This window comes from Anolis carolinensis, chromosome 2 (assembly GCF_035594765.1).
Source record: "Anolis carolinensis isolate JA03-04 chromosome 2, rAnoCar3.1.pri, whole genome shotgun sequence".
NCBI lineage: Eukaryota > Metazoa > Chordata > Lepidosauria > Squamata > Dactyloidae > Anolis > Anolis carolinensis.
The window spans coordinates 77245593-77266012 of NC_085842.1; the positions used below are offsets into that span (position 1 = coordinate 77245593).

The 20420-nt window shown below is 40.5% G+C and overlaps 1 protein-coding gene across 2 annotated transcripts in view; it reads right to left on the reverse strand.

Annotated features, from left to right (window-relative positions):
* Positions 1-9614, reverse strand: part of shisa5 (shisa family member 5) — a 44906-nt gene extending 35292 nt beyond the window's left edge. Inside the window, exon 1 of one of the 2 annotated variants that reach the window (XM_003217656.4) lies at positions 9386-9614. In XM_003217656.4, the coding sequence (XP_003217704.1) occupies positions 9386-9452 (67 nt within the window). In that variant the 5' untranslated portion in view covers positions 9453-9614. The remainder of the gene's footprint in view (positions 1-9385) is intronic. The other variant, XM_008105167.3, reaches the window with a different exon arrangement.
* Positions 9615-20420: the final 10806 nt, after the last annotated feature.

Genomic DNA, 20420 nt, shown 5'->3' on the forward strand with positions numbered 1-20420 from the left:
AGGCGTCATTTGGATGCCTCAGGTAAAAACTGAGACAGGTCCAGCCTTTTGGGCCTGTCAAATGGGCCCTAAGTCAGCTGTGGTTATTATTTTTATTTTCTTAATGTTCAGCTGAAACCTGCTTTGACACTTTCTTCTTTGACTTTCCTCAATAGTTATTCCAAACTTTTGGTGCTTTCTGTTAGTAGTATAGTGTCACCTGCATATATTTGTTTGCTTCTTCCTTTAATTTTCATACATCCTTCCTAGGATTCTGATTTTACTTTCCTTTTATGATATATCTGGCATATAAATTAAATAGGGTGATGAAATGAAATTCTGACTCCCTTGTCAACTGGAAACCATTCTGTTTTTCTATATTGATTTGTCCATGATAATATGCTGCTGAATCACCTGGCCAGAAAGATACTGTAATGGGTTGTTGTGAGTTTTTCAGGCTGTATGGCCATGTTACAGTTGGAACATAGCCATACAACCCAAAAAACTCAAAGAAACCCAGTGATTCTGGCCATGAAAGCCTTCAACAACACAAATACTGTAATACTTCTGATCCTACCTAGAGGTTCAGTGTCAGCGGATGGTGCGGAGGAAACTGCTGCTTTGACTCACCACATTTGGCTTGTGGGAACAGTAACATGGTAACAGTAACAGTAACATTTATGTGAAATCTCTGGGAGAAGTTATTTGGAGATACAAGCCATTATGTACAATACATGCAGCTCTGCCGCTGCTTTCCATAAACAGTACTAATCTCAGGGAGGCTCAGGAACATCTGACCATGTGAAGAAAGATAATATAAAATAAATACAGTAGTATTTCTTGTTCACACAGTGAACAGTGAATCTTATCAAACGCAGAACAGATACAGAGCATTAGTATATTAGGATATAAACACATGTGTTGCATGCACAGTTTCCACTATTTGTACATTTCTGCCTCCCATCAGGGCAATGAAAAATTACTATAATGAATATGTCATGGGACTAAACAAGCATTTAGTTTCCAATAATAAGCTATCTGTATGTTCCTGGTTACGGTAGTAACAATAGAGAAACATACTTTAATTACTAAGCAGATTTAAATTTAGTTTAACTTTATATTGAATGTTCTCTTTACCTTTTCAAAGGACACCATTTAGTTTGTTTAAAAGGACACTTTATCATGTTTTCCTTTCCATTTTCATTAGCAGATAGTCCTGCTCCACATTAGTCAATATAGATCAAGTAGCTAAGTGACAAGTAGATTGGGTTTAAGTATCTAGTGGGGTTTGGTTCCAGGACCCTTCTTGGATCTCAAAATCTGTGGATGCTCATCCCATTATATACTATGGGGTAATAAAATAGTGTTTGCTATTTAAAGGGAGTGCCAAAGAGAGTCTGGAGGCCTGTGAAATGCTTAACATGCTATGAAATCAAAGTTTGCTTTCAGGATTTTCCCTGCCAAATATTTTCAAGCTGTAGTTGGCTGACTTCATGGGAGCAGAACCCATGGATGTGGAGGGCTGACTGTATATTGCTAAGGGGCAGCAACAGACGGAGTGATAAAATGGCTAAGAAGTGTACTCCTGTTTGCTCCATAAAGTATTATTCAATACACGAATTACTAGGCTAAGCAATGACATCAAACTGACACTCAAAACTTAGTATCTTTTAAAAAAAAAACAGCAAGAATAGACACTATGTCTTGATTTTGTGTATTAGTACTATCCTAAGCACATCACCTTATGAATCATAGAATCACAGAATAGTAAAGTTGGAAGAGACCTCATGGGCCATCCAGTCCAACCCCCTGCCAAGAAGCAGGAAATCGCATTCAAAGAACCCCCGACAGATGGCCATCCAGCCTCTGCTTAAAAGCCTCCAAGGAAGGAGCCTCCACCACGGCCCGGGGGAGAGAATTCCACTGCCGAACAGCCCTCACAGTGAGGAAGTTCTTCCTGATGTTCAGGTGGAATCTCCTTTCCTGTAGTTTGAAGCCATTGTTCCGTGTCCTAGTCTGCAGGGCAGCAGAAAACAAGCTTGCTCCCTCCTCCCTATGACTTCCCTTCACGTATTTGTACATGGCTATCATGTCTCCTCTCAGCCTTCTCTTCTGCAGGCTAAACATGCCAAGCTCTTTAAGCCGCTCCTCATAGGGCTTGTTCTCCAGACCCTTAATCATTTTAGTCGCCCTCCTCTGGACGCTTTCCAGCTTGTCAACATCTCCCTTCAACTGTGGTGCCCAGAATTGGACACAGTATTCCAGGTGTGGTCTGACCAAGGCAGAATAGAGTGACCCAAAGACTTAAAAGGGACTCACCCTGACGTGAATTAAGATTGTAGTTGTACTTCACCTATTGACCATATAGTTATTCTACTATATCTACTGGCATGACTGCATGGAGCCCCATTACCTTCCCACTGAAGCATTACCTACTGATTTACTCACGTTTGCATGTTTTCAAATTGCTAGGTTGGCAGAAGCTGGGGCTAATAGTGGGAGCTCACCCTGCTGCCCGGATTCAAACCACCAACCCTTCAGTCAGCAAGTTCAGCAGCTCAGCGGCTTAACCCACTGTGCCACTGGGCGCAGTTTTGTGTTTCCATATTAAAACCTGCACTGGAAGTAATGTCAATCATGCATGTTGATTACTTAACATTGGCTCATACTATTATGTAAAGCACTATGCAAACCAGGAGCAGGGAAGTTGAGGCACCTTAGATGTTACAAACTGCAGCTTCCTCGATTTCTTATGCAGCATGAATAACAGTGATGAATGGTGGGAGTTGTGATCCTAAAACATCTGACACCCCAAATTACCTACTGCTTGTATAAAACATGGAATATAATATATAGATATTATGAATTAATACAGCAACTATTGGAAGTTTCGGATGAAGCAGCTCGTCTTCTCTAAGCCTTACTCAACCCTTTATGCTTCTTTCCATGATCTTGTTTTTTTAAGCGATAAAGTAAAGACCATTCTGTCTTTGCTTTATGCCTCTCACACAACTGTCAGACCACCCTTCATCACACATTCTTCAGCTTTCTAGCTTCCGGGTATGTTGGTACCTTGTGTCCAACGACCATGTTGGCCTTGGATGATCGGATTTGTAAGCTAACACATCTGGAAAGCATAAAATGAAAGAAAGCTGTTCTAACCCCTTTCCTATTATTTACTGTCAGTTCCATACCCTTCTCTCTACTATCTCTGAACTAATTCAGATCTATATCCCGCTCCCAATCCTCTTTCAATACTAAATAAACCAACTATCTCACTACCTATGACCAAATTCTAATTGGGCACTTCCATATCCATTATTTTAACAAACCCTTCCATTGAGCATTTTAGTTTTGTGTAGAACAAGTTTTTGAATATTTTCAGGTAAGACGGAAGAGCACTTGGTATCAGAAGCTACATGATTCAACAGAAATAAACCACTGAATCTTGGTCAACAGCTATGACTTGATGGTACAAGTTGCTACATTATTTATTCATTATATTTATGTCGAGGGGGACACATTATGCCAGAATTAGATTATTAATAAATAAGTTCAATTTATATTACTTTTAGAATAAAAATAAATGATCATTGTTGTTTCTGACCTCTTCAGGAATAGCAACAGCTGTACAGGTATAACTCAGTTAAGGAAGTACAGTAGAGTCTCACTTATCCAAGCTAAACGGGCTGGCAGAAGCTTGGATAAGCAAATATCTTGGATAATAAGGAGGGATTAAGGAAAAGCCTATTAAACATCAAATTAGGTTATGATTTTACAAATTAAGCACCAAAACATCATGTTAAACAACAAATTTGACGGAAAAAGTAGTTCAATACGCAGTTAATGTTATGTTGTAATTACTGTGTTTACGAATTTAGCAGCAAAATATCATGATATATTGAAAACATTGACTACAAAAATGGCTTGGATAATCCAGAAGCTTGGATAAGTGAGGCTTGGATAAGTGAGACTCTACTGTAGATGCATTCGTGGATATTGCTTCTTTAATACATTGGTATTGGAGGCAGAAAGAATAGAGTTAAGTTTCCAAGCTTTTATCCAAAACTAAAAGTACACACATGTGAAACGATAGACTGAAGTCTAGTAAACCTTGTATAAACTGATAGAAACATTTTGAACCTTCAAAACTTGTTTTCCAAATGCATCCTGGAATTATTTTCCCCCCGATTTTCTTATGGTTTCCGTTTTGGCAGCCAAACGTACAGATCCACACTTTTTAATATGTTGGGACTAGCTAGTAAGACAGGATGATCTCATCTCCCCTTTTCTCCCCTTGTTGCTGCTCATGCAGGCTCAGTAAGGCATTCTTGGCACAGCTGCTGTTTGCTTTGCCTGTTGCAGGCAGGTCCACACAGGATCCATCAGAGAAGAATCCCATTGGATCTCATCTAAAGCTTCATTGCATGTTTTACTGCAGAGATGTTGCTGCAATCCAACGTGAAAGTCTAGGAATGCATTTACAGTACACTGTAGAATAAATGCAGTATGACACCATTTTAATTACTAGGCTTCAATGTTATGGAATCCTGGGATTTGTAGTTTGGTGAGGCACTAGCCCTCTTTGGCAGCAAAGCCTAAAAACCCTGTAAAACTGCAATTGCCATGATTACATAGTATTGAGCCTTGACAATTAAGGTGGTTTTGAAATACATTAATTCTACAGGTTATTGCATCCTACGTTTCTCCAACTGTTCCTTAGTCTCAATGCCAATGCTGCTAAAATGTATAGCTAAAAAGGGGATGAGGAGGAAAAAATTGAACTTTATGGGCATAAGAAAGGCAAAGGTAAAGATTTCCCCTTGACATTAAGTCTAGCCATGTCTGACTCTGGGGGTTGGTACTCATCTCCATTTCTAAGCTGAAGAGCCGGCGTTGTCAATAGACACTTCCAAGATCATGTGGCCGGCATGACTGCATGGAGTGCTGTTACCTTCCCACTGGAGCAGTACCTATTGATCTACTCAAATTTGCATGTTTTCAAACTGCTAGGTTAGCAGAAGCCAGGGCTAACAGTGGGAGCTCACGCCGCTCCCCGGATTCAAACCGCCGACCTTTCGGTCAGCAAGTTCAGCAGCTCAGCGATTTAACGTGCTGCACCATCGGGCATAAAAAGGCTTTATAAAAAGCAGTTGCTTGCCTTTATAAGAGCTGAAGTTATAAGACAGACATAAGTGGTTTATAAAAAAGAAGCAAGATGTAGGCAGCTTTGGGCTGCAGATTCCATAGAATAGTCAGCCTTCCAAATTCCCTTTGGTAAGAACATAAAGGTTATCTCTAGGTCCTCCAGTATGATTCCATGGTCAACTTCTAGCAGATGTTTACTATAGAGTCATACTGTAGGACCTAAAATTTTTATAGAGATAACATTTTTATCAAAGCCATAAGAAATTCAATCTGTAGAAGTCAAAAAACCCACAAATGTGAAAGGAGGACAGAATAGCACCTCCTTGTTTCCAACATTTGCTAGCATTGCCACCTCTATTATAACGGCTTGGGCACAATAACCAAAATGAAGACATCCTGCTCTCCCATCTTCTTCCTGGACTATTTCCGTGTGCCAGTCTGGGGATGTTTGCAATGATCTTTTTGATGTCTAACTGCAGTTTTAGTTAAGATTAACAACTTAAATCTCAACTGCCTTTCTTTGAGATGAGAAATATCCCCAAGTTGTAGTTATACCATGCTATGAAAATGCAAGTGTCATATTCTTAGGACCCATCCCTGAAAAGCTTTGGAAAAATGTCCCTAATGAGGTATTGGTATAAAATTTTAATAATTAAGCTATCTGAGTTTTTCTTCCTCTCATGAAAATGAAAGATCATCAGGAAATAGTTGGAAGAGTAGAAAGGTAAGTACTGAAATGTACAGTAGAGTCTCACTTATCCAACATAAACAGGCCGGCAGAATGTTGGATAAGTGAATATGTTGGATAATAAGGAGGGATTAAGGAAAAGCCTATTACACATCAAATTAGGTTATGATTTTGCAAATTAAGCACCAAAACATCATGTTTAACAACAAATTTGACAGAAAAAGTAGTTCAATACGCAGTAATACTATGTAGTAATTACTGTATTTATGAATTTAGCACCAAAATATCACAATGTATTGAAAACATTGACTACAAAAATGCGTTGGATAATCCAGAACGTTGGATAAGCGAGTGTTAGATAAGTGAGACTCTACTGTATCTATAAGCAGACCCATGAGTCAGGCGACTTTCCCCGGCTTCAGTAAAACCAGTTTCTGAGGCTAGGGATGCAGACAGGTTGGCACTCTGAAATAACATGGATGTGGTTTGGCACAATTTTTTTTGCCCACAGTTTTCCCCACATAGCCCCTGCCCACAAATCTCAGAGAGGTTGGTTTGGGTGAGGCTAAGAATAGTAAGAATAGTTCAAAATAGCAGCATTGGAAGATGGAAAACGTTTAGCTGTTTCCACCCTGGATCTGAGGATGAGGAACCACAAGGGGAGGCACCTCAGCACACAGACTAAGGCTGGTTCTACTACACTGCAGAATTAATGCAGTTTGACGCCACTTTAATTGCCATGGATCTATGCTATGGAATCCTGGGATGTTGAGTTTGGTGAGGCACCAGAAACCTTTGGCAGAAGAGGCTAAAGTTTTAATGGGTACTGTTCCATTATCTGGGTGGAGGCCACAGGGGGTGCTAGAGAGAGAACAATCATCCATTTTTTGGGGGGCGGAGTTAAAGGAAATTAATCATTTCCCCCATTTTTACTGGTTATTCCCCCTCCTCACTTCTCATATTATAAACTACGGTTGTTTCCATGACAGGGACATGGGTGGGGGGAATAATAGGAAAACAGGGGGAAATGGTTTTCCTCCTTCAACGCACCCTTCACCCCATAAAATGGACTCTCTCTCTAGCACCCCCTGGTGGCCTCCGCCTGGATAATGGCATCTGTATCTCATACATTTGTTATTACAATTTATGTACATGTCCATGTCTTTCATAAGGCTTTGGTTTAACCTCCAATTTGCTAGTAAAACTAAATAACTGTGTTGCAAAATGATGCCAGTCTCCAAAGTAGTTTTGAGAACATACTGCAAGGTGATTCTGGTGTGAGAGAATTGTCTATCTACAGAGACGTTGCCTAGGGGATGCCCTGATGTGCTCCCATCCTGCTGGGAGGCTTCTCTCATGTCCCCGCAAGCTAGAGCTGACAGATGGGAGATCACCCCAGCCAACACAAGGGTTTAACCCATTGCGCCACTGCAATTTGTTTATTTATTTATTTGCAATATTTATATCCCGCCTTTCTCTACCCTGAGGTGGACTCAAGGCGGCTTACAAACAGCATCCGTGCAGTCCCTTGGGCATAAAACACAGACATGAATAAAATTATTAAAACAGGCATAAAAACATAATTAAAATACATTCCAATATGAGACATCCAAAGACAAGGTCTAAAGCTGTTCATAATCCATTTCATGATTTCCAGATAAAATTACTGCACTGCACTATTTATCAAAGGCCTGCTCCCACAGCCACATTTTTACTCTCTTTCTAAAGGCTAGGAGGGAGGGGGCCGATCTGATATCGCTAGGGAGGGGGTTCCACAGCCAGGGGGCCACCATTGGGAAGGCCCTGTCTCTCGTCCCCAGCAGTCGGGCTTGAGAAGGAGGTGGGATTGAGAGCAGGGCCTCCCTTGGTGATCTTAAACTCCAAGGTGGTTCATAGAGGGAGATATGTTCGGACAGGTAGACTGCAATGTTGAAATGTTGGGAAAGTTCTGGTAAAGAGGCACCTTAAGACCTTTTCCTCACATGCTGCCAATCCACACCAGTTCCCTTCGAGTGACCATTTATTCCTGAAACCCTGGGTCAGCAGGCAGGCCCTGGCTTGCTTTGGAGGCCTCTACACTGTAGAATGAACACAGTTTGAGACCCTTTTAACCACCAAGACTCAATGGGAGGCACCAGCCCTCCTTGGTAGGGAAAGCTACAGATACTGTTAACTAGAAGCCCCAGGAGTCCCTAGCAATTAAAGTGATGCTAAACTCCATTAATTAATTCAACCATGTAGAACAGGCATGGGCAACATGGTGTTTTGGACTCCAACTCCCACAATTCCTAACAGCCTATGGGTATTCTGGGCTGTATGACCATGTTCCAGAAGCATTCTCTCCTGGCGTTTCACCCACATCTATTGCAGGCATCCTCAGAAGTTGTGAGGTATATCGGAAACTAGTCAAGTGGGGTTTATATATCTGTGGAATAATGTCCAGGGTGGAAGAAAGAACTCTTGTCTGCTTGAGGCAAGTGTGAATGTTGCAATTGGCTACCTTGCCAAGGCTGTAGGGGTGGGGGGGTGTTGGGGTTCAACCCCCCCTATTTTTTTTTCAGTTTAAAAAAACCCCTGGTTTACTCATGAATTTTAATTGATTAACCAAATCCCCATGAGTGTCCACTGAAGTTTATTTGTCTTGAGTGTCCACTGAGGTTTATAGATGCAGTCTGATTTCTAAATTACAGTAGAATCTCACTTATCCAACACTCGCTTATCCAACGTTCTGGATTATCCAACGCATTTTGGTAGTCAATGTTTTCAATACATTGTGATATTTTGGTGCTAAATTCATAAATACAGCAATTACTACATAGCATTACTGCGTATTGAACTACTTTTTCTGTCAAATTGGTTGTATGACATAATGCTTTGGTGCTTAATTTGTAAAATCATAACCTAATTTGATGTGTAATAGGCTTCTCCTTAATCTCTCCTTATTATCCAACATATTTGCTTATCCAACGTTCTGCCGGGCCGTTTATGTTGGATAAGTGAGACTCTACTGTATTTTGCATTATGGAACTACTTTCATGATTTGCTAAAAACAAGTTTCACCTCCCACCCCATTTTTTTTACTAGTTATGGCCCTGACCTTGATTAGCACTGAATGGCCTACCAGCTTCAAAGCCTGGCTGCTTCCTGCCTGGGGGAATCCATTGTTGGGAGGTATCAGCTGGCCCTGATTGTTTCATGTCTGGAATTCCTCTGTCTTCTGAGTACTGTTCTTTATTTACTGTCCGGATTTTAGAGTCCTAAACGGCTGTTAGGAATTGTGGGAGTTGGAGTCCAAAACACCTGGAGGGCCGAAGTTTGCCCATGCCTGGTGTAGATGCACCCTAGGGCCCTTTACCCCTTTTTGAAACCCAAAGGGAGGGTGTTATTTCTTCATCCCTGAAACCCTGAGCCTGGCTGCCTTCGGGTTGAGTCAGCCTCCCCAAGGAGGGATCTCCCTGTCGCCTGGCCCCTCGTCAGTCTCCTCCTCCTCCTCTTTCTCTGACTTTGGGGAAGCATCGAGTTGAGAGAGCTATCCCCCACCCTATCGATCCGTGGAGACCCCTCACTCACCGCCGGGAGGCAGCAGCCCAAAGAGCAAGGCGCAGAGGCTCAGGAGAGGGCTGGCGACGGTGGCCATGCTCGTCCTCTTCCCCTTGGAAGCAAAAGGAAAAGAAGAAGAAAGAAAAAGAGGGGGCTGGAGGAAGCCCCGCGGCCGCAGCAAGGGTCCCTCCTCCTTTGGAGGCTCTCCCGGCCAGGCTGTGTTTGCCTGCAAAGGAAAGGGCTGGGACGGTCCCGCCTCCTGCCTCTCCCTCCTCCTCCGCCCTCCTCTTGCTGCACTTTCTCTTTCTCCAGCGCCCTCCAAGCGCCGCAGAGGGAGAGAGGAGGCCGCAACTCCAAGGGACAGGGAAGGGCCGGGAGGGAAAGCAAGGCATTCTCGCCCAGCCTCAGAGCGCGCACAGAGTGTCTCTTTGGAATCTGTTTTGTCCCCTGGGTTGCATTGCATTGAGTTCGGGTGTTGTCAAACTGCATTCGTTCTACTACAGCAGGTATGGGCAAACTTCGGCCCTCCTGGTGTTTTGGACTTCAACTCCCACCATTCCTAGCCTCAGGCCCCTTCCTTTTCCCCCTCAGCCGCTTAAGCGGCTGAGGGGGAAAAGGAAAGGGCCTGAGGCCAGGAATGGTGGGAGTTGAAGTCCAAAACACCTAGGCGGCCGAAGTTTGCCCATACCTGTACTACAGTGTAGATCAGGGGTCCCCAAATTTTTTAAACAGGAGGCCAGTTCACGATCCGTCGGACCATTGGAGGGCCGGACTATAGTTGGCCACCGAGCAATAATAATTAACAACAACAACAACAACAATAATAATAAAGAGGGTTGGAAGAGACCCTTTGGGCCATTTAGTCCAACTCCTTTTGCCTTTGTGCACCGAAAGCACAAGCAAAGCACCCCTGACAAATGGCCACCCAGCCTCAATGTTAATAATAATAATAATAATAAAGAGGGTTGGAAGAGACCCCTTGGGCCATTTAGTCCAATCCCCTTCTGCCCTTGTGCACCGATAGCACAAGCAAAGCAACCCTGACAGATGGCCACCCAGCCGCAATGTTAATAATAATAATAATAATAATAATAAAGAGGGTTGGAAGAGACCCTTTGGGCCATTTAGTCCAATCCCCTTCTGCCCTTGTGCACCGATAGCACAAGCAAAGCACCCCTGACAAATGGCCACCCAGCCTCAATGTTAATAATAATAATAATAATAATAATAATAATAATAATAATAATAATAAAGAGGGTTGGAAGAGACCCCTTGGGCCATTAAGTCCAATCCCCTTCTGCCCTTGTGCACCGAAAGCACAAGCAAAGCATCCCTGACAAATGGCCACCCAGCCTCAATGTTAATAATAATAATAATAATAATAATAATAATAATAAAGAGGGTTGGAAGAGACCCCTTGGGCCATTTAGTCCAATCCCCTTCTGCCCTTGTGCACCGATAGCACAAGCAAAGCAACCCTGACAGATGGCCACCCAGCCGCAATGTTAATAATAATAATAATAATAATAATAATAATAATAATAATAATAATAAAGAGGGTTGGAAGAGACCCCTTGGGCCATTTAGTCCAATCCCCTTCTGCCCTTGTGCACCAAAAGCACAAGTAAAGCACCCCTGACAAATGGCCACCCAGCCTCAATGTTAATAATAATAATAATAATAATAATAATAATAATAATAATAAAGAGGGTTGGAAGAGACCCCTTGGGCCATTTAGTCCAATCCCCTTCTGCCCTTGTGCACCAAAAGCACAAGTAAAGCACCCCTGACAAATGGCCACCCAGCCTCAATGTTAATAATAATAATAATAATAATAATAATAATAATAATAATAATCAGGGTTGGAAGAGACCCCTTGGGCCATTTAGTCCAATCCCCTTCTGCCCTTGTGCACCAAAAGCACAAGTAAAGCACCCCTGACAAATGGCCACCCAGCCTCAATGTTAATAATAATAATAATAATAATAATAATAATAGTAATAATCAGGGTTGGAAGAGACCCCTTGGGCCATTTAGTCCAACTCCTTCTTCCTTTGTGCACCAAAAGCACAAGCAAAGCATCCCTGGCAGATGGCCACTCAGCTTCAATGTTAATAATAATAATAATAATAATAATAATAATAATAATAATAATAAGGGTTGTAAGAGAAGAAGAGACCCCTTGGGCCATTTAGCCTAACCCCCTTTTGCCCTTGTGCTGTGGGGGCCGGATAAATAGCTTCGATGGGCCGCATCCGGCCCCCGGGCCTTGGTTTGGGGACCCCTGGTGTAGATCTTCAGCCCTCCAGGTGTTTTGGACTCCACCTCTCACCACTCCTAACAGCCGGTGTAGATGCACCTATATACAGTGGTTGCTCCTTATATAAAATGTCAGAAATTGGTTTTCTTCTTGGAATATGTTTTTTTTTGGAGGGGGTTGAAATAGTTTCAATCTGTGTAAGGTTGAATGTATTGTCGAAGGCTTTCATGGCCAGAATCACTGAGTTGCTGTGAGTTTTCCAGGCTGTAGAGCCATGTTCCAGAAGTATTCTCTTCTGGCATTTCACCTACATCTGTAGCAGGCATCTTCAGAGGTTGTGAGGTCTGTTGGAAACTAGACCTCAGGTTTAAGTATCTGCAGGAGGTCCAAGATAGGAGAAAGAACTCTTGTCTGTCGGAGGCAAGTGTGAATGCTGCAATTGATCACCTTGATTAGCACTGAATAGCCTTGCAGCTTCAAGGCCTGACTGTTTCCTACCTGGGGGAATCTTTTGTTGGTAGGTGATTAACTGGCCCTTGTCTGGAATTCCTGTTTTTTTTTAATGTTATTCTTTATCTACTGTCCTGATTTTAGAGTTTTTTTAAAATACTGGTAGCCAGATTTTGTTCTTTTTCATGGTTTCCTCCTTTCTGTTGGAATTGTCCACATGCTTTGGGATTTCAGTGGCTTCTCTGTGTAGTCTGACATGGGGGTTGTTAGAGTGGTCCAACATTGCTGTGTTCTCAAATAATATGCTGTGCCCAAGTTGGTTCAACAAGTGCTCTGCTGTGGCTGACTTCTCTGGTTGAATTATGTGCAAGGTTGAATACTTGGATACAGAAAGCCAATTGTATGTATGTGTGTGTGTATATGTATATGTATGTGTGTATATATACATATATATATACCACACACACACACACATATTCTGCATTTGCGGTTACCCCAGGTTTACTTTAGACACAAGGGAAACCTTTTTTAAACTCAGAAGTGAACAGGAAGTCAATTAAAATTATTGTAATCTTTTGTAATCCCATCTAATTCCAGTGAATTGCAAACTGCAATTATGGCTGCTCCCTATTCTGCTTTCTCTGCTTTGGTGTCAACAGGAATAGTGACTGACTCAAGGCTGCCCTAGAACCAGAAGCCTTAGTGGGGATTATAATTTAGATCTTCCAAGTCCCAGCCTAATGTTCACACCACCCCTCCACACTGGCTCTCATTCTGGTGAACAGGAGCACATATCCATATAACACATGTCCATAGAATCAGAGTTTGGGTACACCACAGGGGCCATGCAATCCAACCCCACTCTGCCATAATCCAAGCACTCCAGACATATAGTCATCCAGCCTCTGTTCAAAAACCTCCAGAGAAGGAGACTTCACCACTCTCCAAGGCAGCAGCATATTCCACTGTTAAACAGCTCTTACTTTCAGGAAGTTCTTCCTAATGTTTAACTGGATTTTTTTCCTGCAAATTCCAATCCATTGTGCTCTAGTCTCTGGAGCAGCAGAAAACAACCTTGCTCCTTCTGCAGTGTGACATCCTTTTGAATATTTAAACGTGGCTATCATGTCTCTTCTAATCAGTCTTCTTTTCTCCAAACTGAACATACCCAGTTTTTTCCTCCGTTCCTCATTGGGCTTGGTTTCCAGATCTTTGACCATTTTGGTTGCCCTTCTCTGGACACATTCCAGCTTGTCAATATCTTTCTTGAATTGTGGTGTCCAGATCTGGACACAGTATCATTCCAGGTGAGCCCTGACCAAAGCAGAATAGAGTGGGACTATTACTTATCACACTCTAGACACTTTGCCCATAGACTCGCTTTTACAGAAATTTATGCACCCTACACACTTGTGGTTAATAATAGGTCTTATCTGTGTGGCTCAATAGGTTAAAGCCTTGTGCCAGCTGAACTGCTGACCTGAAGGTTGGGTTCTTGACCTGAAGGTTGCCCGTTCGAATCGGCGAGATGGAGTGAGCTCCCATCTGTCAGCTCTAGCTTGTGGGGATATGAGAGAAGCCTCCTAGCTAAACACATCCAGGTGTTCCCTGGGCAACATGTCTGTAGACAGCCAATTCTCTCATACCAGAAGTGACTAGCATTATATTCTCAAGTCACTTCTGACACGATAAAAATAAACTGTGTTTACTTGGAAGCAACTCTGTTGTCTCTCTGTAATTTGACTCTCTCTGTCTAGAAGTCTGAAGATTGGGATTCAAACTTAAAGCTTTTGGGGTTTATACAAATTTACGAAACTGGCTCATACCCTGTTTCCCCTAAAATAAGACATCCCCAGAAAATAAGACCTAGTGGAAGTTTTGCTGAATTGCTAAATATAAGGCCTCCCCCAAAAGTAAGACCTAGCAAAGTTTTTGTTTGGAAGCATGTCCGCCAAACAGAACACCAGAGCATGCAGGATCGGTAAATGTATGCACCATAGAGTATTGTACATGGAAATAATGGTAGTAACAAGAAATTCTTGATAGGATTCACAGTTTGTCTCGTTATGCTGGTTTGTGATGACAACTACTGAACTGTATATAATAAATGTTCATTTTTTTGGTTCAACAATAAATGTGAATTCTTCTTGATGGAAAAATAAGAGATCCCCTGAAAATAAGATCTATCGCATCTTTCAGAGCACAAATTAATATAAGACACTGTCTTATTTTTGGGGAAACACAGTACCAAATCAAATTGAATGCAATTATCTTGCTTCTTGGCAGGGGGTTGGACTGGATGGCCCATGAGGTCTCTTCCAACTCTATGATTCTATGATTCCATCCAGCTCAATACTGTATTGTGTATAGAGTGATTCTCAACCAATAGGGCTTGACCTCCCAGTATGTGTTTAGCCATGCTTCGTCAATGGAATCGGAATTAATTTTAATTTTGCTTAAACCAAATGCAATCCAGTTTATACAAGTATAGAAAGATTACGAGCTACAGACGATTTGTCTGTAATTAAGCATTAACTGGAAGCAACCACAACCACACAAGGTCTCAGGTTTCTGGTTCAGCATTCTGCTGTTGGGCAGTGATTGTTAAATCTTGACTTTTTTCACTGACTTTTCCACAAAGAGATATTACATTAAATAGGTAAAACTTAAATAGATAAGAATTTGTTGTACTTGGAAATAAAGGATTGGGACAAAACTTAAAGTCGTTCAATTAAAATTAATAAAATCATTATTCATGTTCCACATTATTCAAATAGATTTGGTCTAGAAGTAACACCCTGAATAAAATCAACATATAGAATTCTGTTATGCAAAAGCAGACAATTGGTTCATGTTGGAATCATCACCACCACCCTGTGTTTCAGGCAGAGGTCTTTCTCAAGGCTTTAATGAGAATATTTAGTCAATAGATGGTGAGGACTGAAGCACACTGTCTAGCATTAGACTATAGGCTTTCCTGCAAATTGAACATTTCCCCTCATTTTTACCTTATTATAAGGTGGCTCAGCATGTTAAAGTGCTGAGCTGCTCAACTTGCAGACCAAAAGGCTGCAGGTTCGACTCTGGGGAGCTCAGTGAGCACCTGCTGTTAGCCCCAGCTTCTGCCAACCTAGCAGTTCGAAAACATACAAATGTGAGTAGATTAATAGGTACTGCTCCAGTGGGAAGGTAATGGCGCTCCATGCAGTCATGCCAGCCACATGACCTTGGAGGTGTCTACGGACAATGCCTGCTCTTTGGCTTAGAAATTGAGATAGGCACCAACCCCCAGAGTCGGACAGGACTGGACTTAATGTCAGGAGAAAACCTTTACCTTTAACATTTGAGGTGGGAATACCACTTTATAGTCCTCTGTGTTTAATATACAGTAGAGTCTCACTTATCCAACACTTGCTTATCCAACATTCTGGATTATCCAACACTTTTGTAGTCAATGTTTTCAATACATCGTGATATTTTGGTGCTAAATTCGTAAATACAGTAATTACTACATAACATTACTGCATATTGAACTACTTTTTCTGTCGAACTTGTTGTATAACATGATGTTTTGGTGCTTAATTTGTAAAATCATAACCTAATTTGATGTTTAATAGGCTTTTCCTTAATCTCTCCTTACTATCCAACATTCGCTTATCCAACGTTCTGCCAGCCCGTTTACGTTGGATAAGCGAAACTCTACTGTAATTACATTAGTCAAGATGAAACTAGATTCTGTGTTGCTAGTCCAAAAAAATCCAAATCCCAAGATTCCATAACACTGAGCCATGACACTTAAAGTGGTGTTAAACTGAATTAATTCTCCATTAATACCAACACAACTTGCACTTTCAGCCCAGTTTCTCTGGATCCAACCTAAGATTTTATCATTATATTTTTTGTATGTGATTTTTTTATGACTTGTTTTATTGCTGATTGATTTGTTTTATTGCTCCATGTAAGCCACCCCGAGTCCCTTCGGGGAGATGGAGTGGGGTATAAAAATATTATTATTATTATTATTATTATTATTATTATTATTATTATTATTATTATTATTATTATTATTTACACTAAATGTATTTCCTCAGATTTCAGAGTAGAGCTATATACAGTTGCATTTCTTTTCCTGCCTATCTGAGGGTAAGTCCCATTCAATTTGAAATAATCTTTAATGAAATGATACAAAATAGTATTAAAGCTGAAATTAGACAAGTATGTAAAATCCATCAACTGTGAGTAAATCTACACTATGGAATGCAGTTTGATACCCAGCCAGTTTTAATCATGAATTTTAAACTTTTGTCTTATGTTTAATCTTTGTTCTGTTTATTTTAATATGTGTTTTGTAGAAATATGTTTTAATATGTGTATTTTATAGAATGTTTTAGATGATTATGTGTTTTTAGCACTGCTGTAACCCATTCGAGTCTTCAGGAGATGTGGGTAAGAAATAAAAATATAATATTTATTGTTGTTGTTGTTGTTGTTATTATTATTATACTGCCTGGTTCAATGGTGTGGGATCATAGGAGTTGTAGTGCTAGTGTCTCGCCAAACTACAGCTCCCCGAAATTCCCCAGCATTGAGTCAAGGCAATTAAAGTGGTTTAAAACTCCATTAATACTACAATATTTATGCGCCCTGTATTCAATGGGCTGCAGCCACAATCAAATCTGTACATCGATTTGATGTGGTTCTTAAATATAATAGCATTAACCTTTTAGCTACATTTTCCTTCTTTTTATAAATCTTTTAGTTTGTGTAACCTAGTAGCACTAAAAAAAATGTATAGAAAAAGCAAAAATACCATGTTTTCCTATAAGTACAGTGAGCTTCATTGTGCTTGGATATGTAGGGTCTTTAAATTTTTGTTTCTAGAAAAGTAAGTTGTTTTTATCTATTTGTCAGAACCGACTCTTTCAAAAACTTTTCTGCTGTGATTGAAAAACAATATTTGTGTTACAGTGTCGCTTTTTGAATACTTTGTTGCTTGCCCCACTTTTTACTTCATCCCTGCAATGTCTCATTACAAAAGAATAGGAGGAAATGCCCTTTATGACATCAGACTGAGAGTTTATAATAATCTACAAGCTTTATTTAAGGAACAGGGTGGCTACATTTCCTGTGTGAGTCTACTTTGCTCCTCATACATCTTAAAGCTTTTCTCTTGCCACAGGAAGAGGTCATTCAAGCAACAACTTACTTATAAAAAGTTAATTGCTGCACGTATTTTCACTTTCTTATTTTGCAGTTAGGTTTTATTTGAGTACTTAATATGCCAAAGTGATAAATGTCAACCAGTGCCCATAGGCGCAAAAGTTAAGCTGCTTCCCAATGTATATGTGGGGTCCACCTTAGAGATGTTGTTCTCAACCTTTGGTCCTCCACAGTTTTTTTGGACTCCCACATTTCCTAACAGCTGGTAAGCTGGCTGGGACTTCTGGGAGTAACAGTCCAAAACACCTGGAAGACGAAAGATTGAGAACCACTGCAAAGAATAGAAAGCATATATACATACACAGAGAGAAGCATATTTCTGGAATGTGAGCCAAGGCCAAAGGACAAAGAGGCATGCAGAAAATATACTTTTTAGACATTCATTTGCATTTCAAACCAGCACAATCTACTGGTAGCTCAAAACACAGAACTGTGTGCTTGCGCACATGCGGGGGGGGGGGGGGGGGATGGACAATATCTAGGTGAAAGGGCTTCACTTACGTAATAATAATAATAATAATAATAATAATAATAATAATAATAATAATACACTTTATTTATATTCCTCCCTTCTCCCCTAGGCGACTCAGAGTGGATTACAGTATTTACATGCATAGGAAAACATTTAATGCCTTTACAGTCTCATGAGACACACAAAAACAAGCTTCTCTTTTCATTTCTGACTTCTGGAGACGGTGCTCATCTCTTGCTCTGGGAGGTTCTTTTCTCCATTTTCAAGCTAAGGAGTCTGCGCTGTCACCTCCTGGTCATGTGGCCGGCAAGATTGCTTGGAGCCTCTCTTTGCCTTTTCCTGCTGAAGCGGTACCTATTTATCTACTCACATTTGCATTTTTCGAACTACTAGGTTGTCAGGAACTAGGGCTGACAGACAGGAGCTGACCCCTTCTCGTGGATTCGAACTGCCGACCTTCAGGTCAGCAGTTCAGCAACACAAGGGTTTAACCCATTGTGCCACCATGGCCCCATATTATGTAAACATATTCACACATAATTTTATGTTAATTTCTTGCTACCTGGGATTTTTTTCTTATGAATATGCGCAGTGCAGTTTGGTTCTATTTGAGGTAAGGCTGTTTTCATGCCGTTTTCACAGCCAATCCCGAATGTTTTATGTAAATGCAGAAGATTATAGATGTTTATTGAAGTGTCTGTGCTTTAAACAAAACTGGACTTTAGGAAACTATTTTTTCCAGATTCTTCTCCATTCTGAAGAATGCCAAATTAAATACTGCGATTAATTCTCTATGTTTGGAGTTTTTTCTTTAAAAAATCGTGACAACATGTCTGTTGACTTGGGAGTAAATCCCCAAGAGCTTAATGGATGCAAGTGTACAGTTTGTTGTTGAAGTGCCTGCAAGTTTTTCCTTTTTTTATCATTCATGCCTCAGAGGGCATTTTAAAGTTTGTTACACAGGAAACCACCACAAAGAAGCCCGTGTACAAAATCATTGAAGTTATTGCTTAGTTTTTTAAAAAACTTTATTGAGAAAACTGAACATAAAAACACAAGCTACAAAACAAACACCATCGCACAGTATTAATATAATGAACTGTATTTAATCTGATCTCCAGATGTAATGTCTATTTCAACCAAGTGGATCATTCCATTTACATGCATGAATGCTTGGGGCTTGCCTTCTTGCATCTGTTGATTGATTAGCATAGCAAGCACATATGGACCAAGTTTCTATAAAGCTATTTATGTCCATATCATAAATCAGTTCCTTGACTCAGGAGAAAAGTGGGGGTAAAATTAAAGTAATTAAATAAATAGTCCAGTACTCAAATCACATTGGTTATCATATGTACAAGGGTACACTATTAACGGGAACTATATTTGCAAAGTTTTTGGTCTTGCTCTGATATCTTTGTTGCCTTCTCTGTAAATGAATACTTTTTTGAGGTCAAGGTAATAAATACTGTAGGTAATAAATAGTGATACTACTTTGAGACTCCCTATCATTCCATTATTCTAAACTGATGCAACCAGCAGGATAGGGTCATCTGCAACTTCAAGATAAACCTACGTATCGTTTCCTTGGGAAAGGGAGATAAAAAAATTAAAAGATAAATTTCTTATTTAATATTCTGAATATTTTTGTTTTGATATATAAAAGCATTTTTTTAAAAAAATGAAAGAAATTTTCAGAGTGACATTTGAGACTGTATTATCCTATAAAACATAAAATAAAAACATGGCCCTCTGTGAAGGTAAATTACTTTATCTCCCCTCATCCAATGAAAGGGGCCTTTAAAAGTAATTTTAGATATTTCATTGTCATTTTATTAAATGTGAGTAACTATTGGATAAATTGTTATAGCTAAGGACAAAAAAAAAATGGAGGTGAAAAAAGGATATTGACTCACTTTATTTACTTGTTTTTAAAGTCCTAGAACTTATACCTTCATTCAGAGATAAATTGTTTCCCTTTATGCTACTGTAGTGATTTAGCAAGGAGCGTGGTTAGAGAGTCTGTGCCTGGCGAGCATATGCTAAACCTGATAAGCCAGGACAGAGAAACCAACTCACCAGGTTGAAGATAATCCACAAAGCTTTATTACGATTGGGCCACAAAGGATGCAAGTACAACAATTTGCTTCAAAATGTACAAGATAAACATACAGACAAATACAAGACATCTTATACAGTTATGACAGCCATTAAGACTTCCTCTCCCTCCGTTGAATGGCCAGAAAAGAGACTGGCTAGAATCTGTGCTGGGACTGGCTGAAAGGGAAAATGGCAGCAGAAGTTGGTCAGAGTGAAGGACCAATCAGATGCAGAGATGTTCCCTGGGAGGGCATAGTCCGGAGAAAACAAATGGTAAAAATATGTTGATGAGCTCAAATATCCAGTTCCATGCCAAACAAAGATGGATCTTAGGCCTCTTCTACACTGCCTTATACCCCAGGATCTGATCCCAAATTATCTACCAGTACTTATTTCAGATTATCTTGTACTGTAGACTCATATAATCCAGTTCAAAGCAGATAACCTGGGATCAAATACTGGGATATAAGGACAGTTTAGAAGGGGCCCCAGGAAACAGGGACAAAGGTGCTGATTTGGGTAATCAAGGGCTTGGCTGTGAATAAAAGTTAATGGATGCACAT